The sequence below is a fragment of the Carassius gibelio genome, chromosome A16 (genome assembly GCF_023724105.1).
Source record: "Carassius gibelio isolate Cgi1373 ecotype wild population from Czech Republic chromosome A16, carGib1.2-hapl.c, whole genome shotgun sequence".
In the NCBI taxonomy this organism is placed as follows: domain Eukaryota; kingdom Metazoa; phylum Chordata; class Actinopteri; order Cypriniformes; family Cyprinidae; genus Carassius; species Carassius gibelio.
Genome location: NC_068386.1, coordinates 11641249 through 11654473, shown reverse-complemented (window position 1 = coordinate 11654473; position 13225 = coordinate 11641249). Strand labels below are relative to the sequence as shown.

At 39.4% G+C, this 13225-nt stretch overlaps 1 protein-coding gene across 1 annotated transcript in view; it reads left to right on the top strand.

Annotated features, from left to right (window-relative positions):
- LOC128030617 (atrial natriuretic peptide receptor 1-like) overlaps positions 1-13225 on the top strand; it is a 56092-nt gene that overhangs the window by 5920 nt on the left and 36947 nt on the right. Inside the window, exons 3-4 of the mRNA XM_052618389.1 lie at positions 11040-11224; positions 12866-12979. Of these exons, the coding sequence (XP_052474349.1) occupies positions 11040-11224; positions 12866-12979 (299 nt within the window). The remainder of the gene's footprint in view (positions 1-11039; positions 11225-12865; positions 12980-13225) is intronic.

Here is a 13225-nt window from a genome sequence, read left to right as displayed (position 1 = left end):
ATACTGAATTTTTTACACTGTTAAAGAGTTGGATTCCCATGCTAAACATGGACAAAGTTTCAAAAATTAAGTTGTACGTTTGAAGGAGTATTTTTGTTCCAAAAAAACCTCTTCCGGTTTGTCACAAGTTTCGGAAAGTTTTTTTCGAGTATGGCTCTGTGTGACGTTAGATGGAGCGGAATTTCCTTATATGGGTCCTAAGTGCGCGCTCTTCTGCCGGAAGAGCGCGCGCTCCTGTATAGCAGAGCAGAGAGAGGCTGAGCACAGCCTGATCAGAGCGAGAGCGTCACGAAAAGTCACAAAAGAAGTGTGTTTTTGGTTGCCAGGGCAAGACAACCCTGCACAGATTACCAAAAGAGAAACAGCATTAAGGGACCAGTGGATGGAGTTTATTTTTACAGAGCATCAACGGAGTTGTGCAAGTGTTTTTGTTTGTTCCCTGCATTTCGGATTGCACGTCGTTTATTTCTTAAGGATAATGCAGTCCCAACGGAAAAGGGTCACGATTGTGTGTTGGAACCACATGTGGTGAGTAAAACTGCTTCAAATATCTCTGTGTTGTTAACTTAGCTATCGGCGCGTAAGCACATCAAGTAAACAACATGCGATGTTGTCATCAAACTGCACTTTCCACATGTACAGCTTAAAAAAAAAAAAAAAAGACGACATAAAGTGGAACTTAGTCATTTTCCAAAACCGCTAAGCAAATATATACAGTTTCAGTACATACCACATAGCATAACGCCTTTGCTGATGCTGCTCTTGTTAAATTTCAGCCTCTGGATCTGTTTCACAGCTTCCAAACGCTCTCAACTCAAAAGCCTACTGGCGCTCGTGATTCTTTAGCTCCGCCCACACGTCACGCCTCTAGGCGCTCGTGTTTTTCCGGGAAAAATCGGTACAGACTATCTTTCTCTTATAAATATAATAAAAATAAAGACTTTTTGGAGTTATGAAGGATGCAGTACTACTCTATAGGTACTCAAGATTAACAGGATATTGAGTGAAAACGAGCATTTCACCCCCCCTTTAAAGATCTTCCATACACTGCATCATGATGCAGGAAGGAAAGCACATTGGTGGCTGGGCATCTATGGGGGTTGATTGGTAAGAGGAACACCAATCAACGAACAGACCAAGCGGTGACAAGCTGGGGTAATGCCGACCCGGTGAGTGTCATGCCCATCTCGGGGCTCAGCTGTGCAGCCAGTGCTGAAGTGGTCTCATATATATCAACAAGAGCAATGTAACTGCGGATGCCATATGACCTAGGAAACACCATAACCCGAAGACGGGACAGGGCACCCTCTGTGACTGTTGTAAAGAAACGGGGAGACAGGGGCACCCCGAAGGGGAGGACTTTGTTCTGATATGCCTGACCCTCGAAAGCAAACAGCCTGTGTCAAGGAAAAATCAAGACATAAGTACATGTCCTTCAGGTTGATCACTGCAAACCAATCCTGGTGTTGCATGCATGAAAGAATGAGCTTCTGTGTCAACGTCTTGAACGGAAGCCTGTGAAGTGAATGATTTAAGACTTGCAGATCCAGGATAGTTTCTATCCCACCACTCTTCTTGGGTAAAGTGAAATAAAGACTGTAAAATCCCAATTTAATCTCGGCTGGAGGGACAAGCTCTATTGCATCCTTGGCCAAAGCGACTTCATTCTCTGCAAGCAGGACAGGGACATTACTGTCTGTCTCTGACGTAAAGAGGATGCCCCGGAAACTGGGATGGCCCCTGGTAAATCGAATTACATAGCATAGTCGAATCGTTCGATTGAGCCAGCGAGACGGTTTGGGGAGCATTATCCAGGCTCCCAAATTTTAAGCAAGCCGCACCATAGGAATGGTTCCTGACATAAACACAGAGGGGCAGCAGAAGGAAAGAAGAGAGACCAACCTGAGGCATGGAGTAAAGCAACCTTAATCTGCAAAGCAAAAATCTTAATGAGTGGATGCACAGCGCCATCTTATATACTCTTATGTACTGGAAGTGGGTTGCCATGCAAATTCCACTCACCAATTGTCATTGGCTGTTTCTTGTAATGTTCAGAGGCGATTGGAGCTCCCAAGTAAGACCCCTAACATCAGTGGAATGATCAACTTTTAGTCTAGACTATTTGTGACACATAATCAGCAGGTAGCAAACACAAATTGTTAATAATTATATGCAAGCATGATCAAAACATTTCCAATATGGGTCCATTTGAATTCAGTTTTATTTGAAAATGTAAGTGTATTTTTGCTTCACTTTTAGACTGTATTTGGCCCAAAACAATTACACTCCTGTCCAGGGAAAACATGTTCAAGAATGTTATGTGTGTCTAAGAAAAGCAAAGAACTAATTTTCTCAGTGCTAGTTAATGTTTAACAGTGTGATGGCTAAGGCCACACTTGCAGGATAAATCGGGCTAGTTTATTTTGTTGTAGGTTTCTAGTTCCTTTCTTTTGTAGGAGAAATTGATTTGTTTAAAGGATTAATAGTTTGTTTATAAATTTAATGCATTTATTTTATCTCCCTAAGATTTACCCCAAATATTTAGTGTTAGTTGTGCATGTTGTCTCATTTAAGATCAAAGAGCAACATAATTCGTTACTAGAGTGCACGCTAGGAATCGAATAAAATCACAACTGCACAAGATATGGGGTATTTTCTTTAATTAGTTTAAAGATTTGAGTCTTACCCGTGGTTCTGCCGGGATCCATGACTGCAGCATGGAACCAAGGTGTAATTAAAAGAGCGCTGCATTTCCTGATGTCCTTTTATATTCTGTCTTAGGAATTATGGGAAATGTAGTTTGGGTACCACAGGGGTTTGTTAATTATTGGTTAATTGTAAGATTGTCATAATAAAGGGCATTCTTTCCATTTTATTTTATTATTGCTTTATGGTATGGAATCTAATGTTTATAGAGTTTATTTGTGTGTATATTCTTTTCTTTTTCATTTAGGTTTGATGTACCGACTTGAGTCCCCCTGTAATTATACAATGGTTTGCTCTGGTTTGTTAAAGGGTGTGATTTTTGTCTAGGGCTGAGTCAGTTCTGGTGAGGGATCCCTGGAGTAACATCTGAGGCCCAGAACTCAGTAGCATGTTAATTTTATTTATCAGTTAGTTTTTTTTCTTTCTCTTTTCTTTCTTTTATTTTGTTTCTTATATTTTCTGGCTACTATTGTGAACTGTATATAAGTGTGGCAGTTAATAAAAAGGTAATTTTGAAGATCTATGAACGCTTCCTGAAGATTTTATGGAAGAACCCTGACAAGATGGTGGCAGCGGTGGGATTCTGTCCAGGAGGAGGTTGTTTATAGAGAGTCAAATGCGGAAGGAATGGCGCCAAAGAAAGCAGTGCGTGCTGGTGTTCCTGCTGACATCGAGGTCATACCAGATGGGGGAGAGATACTGACGGAGGATGCAGCAGGTGCGGCGGGCCATATGACTGAAGAAGAGTCGGAGGATGAAGTGCTGGAGCTTAAACAGATGTTTCAACGGTTTATGCAAGATCAGCAAGAGAGAGATGCACGTCAAGCACAAGAGGCAGTTCGACAAGAGACAAGATGGAAATCTCTTCAGCATCAGTTCCGTTTATTTCAAGGTGAGGTCGGCCAGCGAACTTCGTTGGAGGATTTGCAAGACAGGGGAGCCGTTGAGCCAAAGGAATCGTCAAGAGCTTCTAGTTGCTCTCATAATAGGAGCCATGGATATGTGCTGCAGGAACCAAAGATGCAACAACTGAGTGAGTCAGATGACATTGAACATTACTTAACTGCATTTGAACGGATTGCTGAGGTGTGCCGATGGCCGAGGGAAGATTGGGCCATTAGACTCCTTCCGTTGCTGACCGGCAAGGCGCGTGCTGCATATGTGGCAATGGATGTTGAAGATGCAATTGACTATGTGCAGGTAAAAGAGGCTATCTTGAAGAAGTATTCCATCAACCATGAAACGTACCGACAGAGATTTCGTGCTATGGAGGTGCTTGAAGAAGAGACCCCTAAAGAACTGTATGTTCGATTAAAGGACTTGTATCAAAAATGGGTGAGACCGGCAGAGAGGACAAAACAGGAGATTGGAGAAATGATTATCCTTGAACAATTTCTACGAATGCTTAACCCAGAAGTGCAGACCTGGATCAAAGAACACAGTCCGTCTTCAGCTGAGGAGGCGGCCCGTCTAGCTGATGTTTTCGTGGCTGCACGACGTAGAGCTGAGCCCTGGAGCCTCTCCCGTTGGAAGACAGCCCGGGACAGATCTTACCGACGACCGAGTACAGCATTTCAAGGAAGCAGGTCTGCAAATGAGGCAAGTGTAACACGAACTGAGAACTTTGGTGCCTCTGGTGTAGAGACTATTAAGTGTTATAAGTGTGGTCAGTTAGGTCATAAGAAGCCAATGTGTCCCCAGTTGACAAAAACACTTGGTAATATATGTTATGTACCTCGAGAAACCCTACCTGAACCTGTTAACCTTCCCATTCCGAGTCAGGTGATAAGAACTGTTGAGTTGAATGGAAAAAAAGTCACTGCCTTAATAGATACAGGTTGCACACAAACCCTAGTAGAATCCGAGTTGGTACCTGAATTATGTGCTAGTAGTGATGCTCCGGTAATAGTGAGATGCGTTCACGGGGAGGAGCGGCAGTATGCGGTCACGGATGTATATCTGGGGATAGTGGGGCAAACCTATTTGATGAAGGTAGGACTGGCACAGAACTTACCATACCCAGTAATTTTAGGTCATGATTTCCCTGCTTTGATGGATTTGGTACCCTTTCAGGATAGCTGTAATGTAGTTCTGACACGGGCACAAAGCAGGCAGAATGAATGTGAGAAAGAGGAAAACCCATTGATGTTTATGCCTTTCTTTGACTCTGAATTGTCTATGAACCAATGTAAAGTAAGGAAGTCTAGGAGGGAAAGAAAACAGGAAAAATTTAAAAGAACCATAGTGCAGGCTAGAGGACTAAAAGAACCTGAGAAATTGTTGAACGCCAATCAAATTCCCATCCCTGAAGATATGAGGCAGTTACAGAAAGAGGATACAGAAATTTCAAAATTGTACTCTGAGGTTGTTGAGGCAGGGGGGAAAGGGTCGAAGGTGGTCCGGTTTCAAGGGAGATCTTTTTGTGTAAGGAATGACTTGTTGTATCGTAAAACAGGAGATCAAATACAGATGGTATTGCCTGTTAGTGTACGTCATACAGTGATGACAATGGGGCATTCCATCCCATGGGCAGGACATTTGGGTAGGCGTAAGACTCACTCTAGAATTGGTAAGCATTTTTACTGGTTGGGTATGTCTAAGGACATTGCTGAGTTTTGTAAAGCGTGCCCTGAGTGCCAATATAGCGGAATTCGCCAACCCCATAAAGTCCCATTAGTTCCTCTACCAGTCATTGATGTTCCCTTTCAGCGGCTGGGAATGGATATTGTAGGTCCACTGGAACGAAGTAAGACCGGCTATAAGTACATGTTAGTTATTTGCGACACGGTTTCCAGAAGTGTTTCCCTTGAAAAACATCAAAGCTAAAGCTATTGCCTCGTGTCTGGTTCAATTATTTTCAAGAGTAGGTATTCCAAAAGAAATACTGACCGATAGAGGAACAAACTTCACGTCTCAGCTTCTGCAACAGGTGTATCAACTGTTGGGGATAAAAGGGTTAAGAACAACCCCCTATCATCCAGAGACGGACGGGCTAGTAGAAAGATTTAATCAGACTCTAGTGCAAATGTTTCGCAAATTCGTGAATGAGGTGGGAACCGACTGGGATCAGTGGCTACCATACCTCATGTTTGCTTATAGGGAAGTACCACAGGCATCAACCGGGTTTTCGCCATTCCAGCTGATGTATGGTCATGAAGTGCAAGGACCATTGTCCCTGGTAAGAGAATTGTGGGAGGGGAACTCGGAGACGTCAACTAAAACTAGTGTAATTGATTACGTGTTAGCCATGAGACAAAAATTACAACAAATGACCGAATTTGCGTCTGCCCATTTGACGGAAATACAGAGAAAACAAAAGACATGGTACGACAGGAAGACAAAGTCGCGGTCTTTCGAGCCGGGTCAAAAGGTTCTTGTGATGCTTCCTACCTCAGAAAATAAACTTTTGGGTAAATGGCAGGGGCCGTTTGAAGTAACTAAAAAAATGGGAACAACTACATATGAGATTGCGACCCCAGGACAGGCACGAGCACATCGGGTGTTGCATATTAATTTGTTGAAGGAATGGTACCCACAGAGTGAAAGTACCGTTGTTAATTTAGTCCGGTTGATTGAAGATGAGGAAGAGGCAGAAGAACAATATTTACCTGGTAGTCAGCCCTCACCACCTGTTGATCTTAACCATCTTTCGGTAGAACAACGAGCGCAAATTCAGCAATTATGTGATCCAGAGTTGTTTAAAAGTCAGCCAGGCTATACGACACTGATAAAGCATAGAATCGTGCTAAAGGAAAATGCTCAGCCGAAACGAATGAGTTACCGCATCCCTGAACGATTGCTGACTGCCTTTGAAAATGAGGTAACATTGATGCAACAAATGGATATAGTGGAACCATCAAAAAGTGAATGGTGTAATCCGGTGGTGTTGGTGCCAAAAAAAGATAATACCCTCAGGTTCTGTATTGATTTTCGTTATTTAAATTCTGTCTCTAAATTTGACTCCTATCCTATGCCTCGTATCGAGGAGTTAACTGAAAAACTGGGTAAGGCTAAATTTATCAGTACCATTGATTTAAGTAAAGGGTATTGGCAGGTGCCTTTGGATTTAGAATCCCGAGAGTTGACTGCTTTCCGTACACCAAGGGGGCTAATGCATTTTCGGGTGTTACCGTTTGGGCTGCACGGAGCACCCCCGACTTTTCAAAGATTGATGGATACTGTATTGGATGGTTTAGGAGAATTTGCAGCAGCTTACTTAGATGATGTTGTGATATTTAGTACCTCATGGGAGAGTCATCTTCACCATCTTCAAACAGTCTTCCAACGAATTAAAGTTGCCGGTTTAACCATTAACCCTGCAAAATGTTCTTTAGTTAAGACTGAGACTGAGTATTTGGGGTATACATTGGGCAATGGAGTAATTAAGCCGCAAGTGCTGAAAGTAGGGGCGATTCAATCTTGTCCACTTCCAGCTACAAAGAAACAAATTCGGTCATTTCTTGGTTTGGTCGGTTGGTACCGGAAATTTATTCCCCATTTCTCGACCATTGCGGCACCATTAACGGATTTAATTAAAAAGACGAGTCCCACCAAGGTGCAATGGACAGTACCTGCAGAAAAAGCATTCCTGGAGTTAAAAGGGATGCTGAGTAACGAACCTGTTTTGCGCAGTCCTGATTTTGAAAAGTCATTTGTACTTCAAACAGATGCATCTGACTTGGGTTTAGGAGCGGTCCTGATGCAGGAAGAGAATGGAGGAAGGCATCCTGTGGTATATTTGAGTCGGAAATTATTTCCCAGAGAAACTAGGTATTCTGTGGTGGAGAAAGAATGTTTGGCGTTGAAATGGGCTCTTGACTCGTTAAAATATTATTTGCTCGGCCGAGATTTCGTTATTGAAACGGATCATAAAGCTTTGAAATGGTTGAATAGAATGAAGGATACCAATTCTCGTTTGACACGATGGTTTTTGTCTATACAACCTTTCCGCTTTACAGTGAAGCATCGTCCGGGGGTAGAAAATGTAGCAGCCGACTTTCTTTCTCGCTCACCGTGCGTGAACGCATAGGTGGGGGGAAATGTGATGGCTAAGGCCACACTTGCAGGATAAATCGGGCTAGTTTATTTTGTTGTAGGTTTCTAGTTCCTTTCTTTTGTAGGAGAAATTGATTTGTTTAAAGGATTAATAGTTTGTTTATAAATTTAATGCATTTATTTTGTCTCCCTAAGATTTACCCCAAATATTTAGTGTTAGTTGTGCATGTTGTCTCATTTAAGATCAAAGAGCAACATAATTCGTTACTAGAGTGCACGCTAGGAATCGAATAAAATCACAACTGCACAAGATATGGGGTATTTTCTTTAATTAGTTTAAAGATTTGAGTCTTACCCGTGGTTCTGCCGGGATCCATGACTGCAGCATGGAACCAAGGTGTAATTAAAAGAGCGCTGCATTTCCTGATGTCCTTTTATATTCTGTCTTAGGAATTATGGGAAATGTAGTTTGGGTACCACAGGGGTTTGTTAATTATTGGTTAATTGTAAGATTGTCATAATAAAGGGCATTCTTTCCATTTTATTTTATTATTGCTTTATGGTATGGAATCTAATGTTTATAGAGTTTATTTGTGTGTATATTCTTTTCTTTTTCATTTAGGTTTGATGTACCGACTTGAGTCCCCCTGCAATTATACAATGGTTTGCTCTGGTTTGTTAAAGGGTGTGATTTTTGTCTAGGGCTGAGTCAGTTCTGGTGAGGGATCCCTGGAGTAACATCTGAGGCCCAGAACTCAGTAGCATGTTAATTTTATTTATCAGTTAGTTTTTTTTCTTTCTCTTTTCTTTCTTTTATTTTGTTTCTTATATTTTCTGGCTACTATTGTGAACTGTATATAAGTGTGGCAGTTAATAAAAAGGTAATTTTGAAGATCTATGAACGCTTCCTGAAGATTTTATGGAAGAACCCTGACAAACAGCATTGAAAATAGCATTTCCCTACCTTAGGTTGGATATCTGCCAGCAGCGCCTCTCAAGGGCTTTATCTGATAATGATGTGCATTTGAGTGTGTAATGGATTGTTTTATCTCAATGACAGGTTGCTCTCACACCCAGATGTACTCCTTTCCCAAACAAAATTGCATTTGTCCTATGGACATGCCTTTGTAATCATAGCAAAAATGAAGTTGATGCAGTCGCTCTTGTGGGTTCTGATCTGTCTTGAACTGGGGAAATCAGAAAGTCATAATTAAATTAGCATCACTGGCAACAGCTAATTGCACAATTATGCAGTTTGATATTTGATTGCACATCTAGGTTGTTTCTCCTTTCCTTCTCTTTCTTTAATTCTTGTCAAAGTGATAGACAGCTGGGTTTTGTCATGTGGGCAGCTAGAGATCTGGTTCAGTGGTAGTTCAGTATTGACTTCAGACACAAAGAACTGAACCTGTAACTCACTCTTTTTACCCTCCTAAACAATACCAATTAACTTTGCAATTATATGTTATTTCAGTAGCCTGCAGACTGCTCTGTGTGCGTTTTTCAGATCAAATCTATGTCTATAAGTGTTTTATTCTGACGGGGTGAGAGATTAACATCCAAGATGTAGTGCCACACAGTTTCAAATAGATTTTAGGATGTATGTGTTTTACAGAAAATTCCTACAGAAAATTAATATGCTGCTTTTTCGTAATCTTAGCTTTTCATCCCTTGCATCCCAAACATTGGAGCACATTGACTTCCATTGTATGGATAAAATCTTGCAACATTTCTCAAAATATCTTCTTTATGTTCCACATACAGGTTTGGAATGACGTGAGGGGAAGTAAACGATGACAGAATTGTCTTCTTGTGTGAAATATCCCTTTAAAATGGCAACTGGTAGTTGGTTTGTTGCAAATCCAAAATTTCTAGCAGCTTGAACCAGCAAATGACCAGTTTAGATGAGTTACAAGCCACTGTTTGTGTTTATTTCATATGTACTGAAAACCTCTCTAATTTTTTACATTTGTAGCTCACAGGTTCCATGTTATATTCTGAATTATACGCACATGTGTAAAGCTGAGCAAGTTTTGCCTCTCATTGTCAATGTCACTCAGTCACTACTCTGATCGACAAATAAAACGATTTTTGTTTATAGTCTCATATGAATGGATGTTCCCTCTATACTTTACTTATATTCCATTATATTGGCAGTGATGCTTATTGATGTTCTTTTGCAAAACTCTTCTAAAATTCTAAATCCTTCTCTCAGCTTCTCATTATTATCCACATGAAATCACACTGTGTCACATTCACACACGCACGCACACACACACACACACACACACACACACACAAACATACACACACACACACGTGGCTGTTACCATAAGTGTCCTGCAATTACATTCACTCTGCAAATGGCTGTCTGGTCTGGAGTCAAGTTCTATCGCTTTCTCTCGCTATCGCTATGATTACTTCACTCATTTGATTAATGAAGCATTTTGTTTTCGTGTCCAGATCTCTTTCTCTCCTTGCTGGTGGTTGCTTCTCGCACCTGTATTTTTTTTTAATCTGAAATGTTGAGGAGAAGCTAAACATATATTTCATATAAAATCTATTCCTTATCATTCTTATGAAACATCCTGTTTAGCTCAATAAAAATGAAAATGTTTCTACTGGTTATATTTACACTGCAAAAAACTTTTTCTTTATCAGTATTTCCCTCTCTCTTTCCAATGTAAATATCTAAGCATTTTTTTTTAAACAAGATTAGTTTACTTGAGAAGCAAAACTACATTAAGACCTGTTTAAGAGAATATATTTTATTTGAAAAAGAATATTATTGACCAATCCCATTAGCTTTTTTTTTTTCATTTCAAACAAAAGCCTCACAGCATTTTTTAATAAAATAAATGTAAAAATGCATTTAAATATATATATTCTCTGAAAACAGGTTCCAGTATTATTTATTATCTCACAAATAAATGTATGTTGTTTTTATAGATGACTGGAAAACAAGACTGTTTAGGAAAACAATATTATGCAGTGTGAATGAATCATGCAAAACATGTACAGTATGACGTGTCATGCTAAAAGCATAGAACAGACAGTTCAGGGGCATAAATGCATTAATGAACCATATAGACACATTTACACAAATGAACAAAAATGCACACATGTACTAATTCCTGTCTGGATTTGTTAAATTGCCATTTTATGCTGAGATAATGACATTATGGTATTGTTTACCAAGTCATTTCTGGTAAAAGTGCTAAAGGGAGAACAAATAATATTTGTGCCTTTATCTGTTGTGGGTGATGAAGTGGCTGAAGTTTTTCTCATGTCTTTTCTTATGTCGATATCCTTGGTTTTCTCTCTCTTTCTCATTACAGTGGTGTTTGTTTGCTGTTCTCCGGATATTTTCCGGCAGTTGATGGTGAACTTCCACAGGGCAGCTCTCCCTAAGGAGGAGTATGTCTTCTTCTACATTGACATCTTTGGACGCAGTTTGGAGTCTAGGCCTTCTCCGTGGGCCAGAGGAGACCCTGATGATGTCTTTGCAAAGGAGGCCTTCCGGGTGATTAAAGCCTTTCATAAAACCTTAGAATGACAGAGATTAGGAGACACATTAAAAAAAATTATAATAATATACTATATATAGTATATAGAGAGAAGAGTCTGTGATAAAATAAACTTAATTCTAGATATGTTCTAGAAGTGAGTCAGTTTGTTTGTCTTGCTCTGTATGGTGATAACTGTTGTTATCAGATGTCCTTATTAAATTTGTCCCGTAAGATAGGTCTGCACAGTAAAGCATCCCTTAACACACACACACACACACACACACACACACAAACAAACACTCACACTTACTTTCACATTTTAAGTTTCTTTGTAGGTTTGGTTCTGTGGTTATTAATAGGATTAATATTATTCAATTTGATATGATAATGATAATGATGATAATGGAGGAGAGAGACAGGTATGGATCTTTATGAAATGTGTTCCTCAGAATTGTTAAAAGTGCCTTGTTATAGGTGTGTCTGGTGACATAACAATATGTTTAATTTCAACATCCACTAATGCAAAACGATCAGTGCTGCCTTCATTGGGCTCAAAATCCCTTTTACCCATATTCTTATCAAATAACGTGCAATATGGATTTGGTTGGTGTTACAGAACAGCAGTCACCAGCTAATTTGATAACAGCCGCCTTAGAGTGCAAAAGTTTCTGATCAGAGTGTGAGAAAAAACCTGAACTCCAGCACTCAGTTCCCTCTGATAAACCCACGCACAGTTAGAGACAGGACATGATGACCATCACTGGAGCTTAGCTCACTGGAGCTTAGCTTTTAAAGATTATGATTGCACACAACATACCATTTATGCATATTCTTAATTTTACTAACTGACCAAATTATTAAACTATTCATACTTTGAGAATTATAAGATAAATCTTTCAGTCTGACAAGAAAAGACAGCATTTGATCTGATTGCAGTTTTTCTGTGAATGTTATGTCAAAGGTTATTCATCAAATGTTGGAAAAAAGCTTTATAACCAGGCATAAAGCCAAATGCACCATATAGTCAAGCACACTTTTGGCATTTTAAAGAGCTGATTCTTTTGTCTGAATCACAGTTTTGATGGAATGGTTTACAGTCCCAGAAAAATATGTCGGACTGCGGTAGTTTGTTGCATTTTCGACAATTTAACACTCAGAACTGACCAACAAGATGGGATTTAGAAGTTGATTTGCATACTTTATTTTACTTTATTTTTATAAGATAAAAATATTTTAAAATAATTTAAAAGTTATAGGTCCAGTAAGGGCTGCAAGGATGCTTAGAGCTGATCAAAATTTACCATTAAAGAAGTTGAAGTTAAAGTTTAAGACAGTTTAAAGAAAATCTTCAATTTTAAAAGATGCTGTCTTGAAATAATGGTGAAAAAAGTATGGTTTACACAAACATATTAGGCAGCATAAGTGATTTCAGCATTGATGAAAATAGCATTTGTTCTTGAGCACCAGCTATAGCATATTAGAATGGTTTCTGAAGAATCATGTGACACTGAAGATGCGGGTAATAACTGTTGAAAATTAAATTCAATTACAATTTGAAAATATTAAAACATAAAACATTTTTGTCTTAGCATATTCTTCAGGTTCACATCTTGAAATTGGTTTTATTTTGTCTTTCCTTTATTTTATTTTTTCAGAGTGTGAAGATTTTGACCTACCTTGAGCCGCAGAATCAGGAGTACAAGCAGTTTGTCAATGATCTAAAATCGGATGCCAAACAAATGTTCAACTTCACAGTGGAGGATTCTTTGGTAAGAGAGAATATTGTGAAGTGATTTATTGTTTTATTTTCTTCCCTTTTTTTTTGGTTGTTGTATTACTATGTCTTTCTACTAAGACTCTACTGTGCTTTCCGTCTTTTCTATCTTCCCTTGAAATTACTAGTTATTTTTATCTTGTTAGAAATTCTATATGCCTTCATTACAATCAGGGTTGTAACCTGAAGAGCTGAAAGGGACACACATGTACACATGCACACTTCTGGACAAACTGCTTTA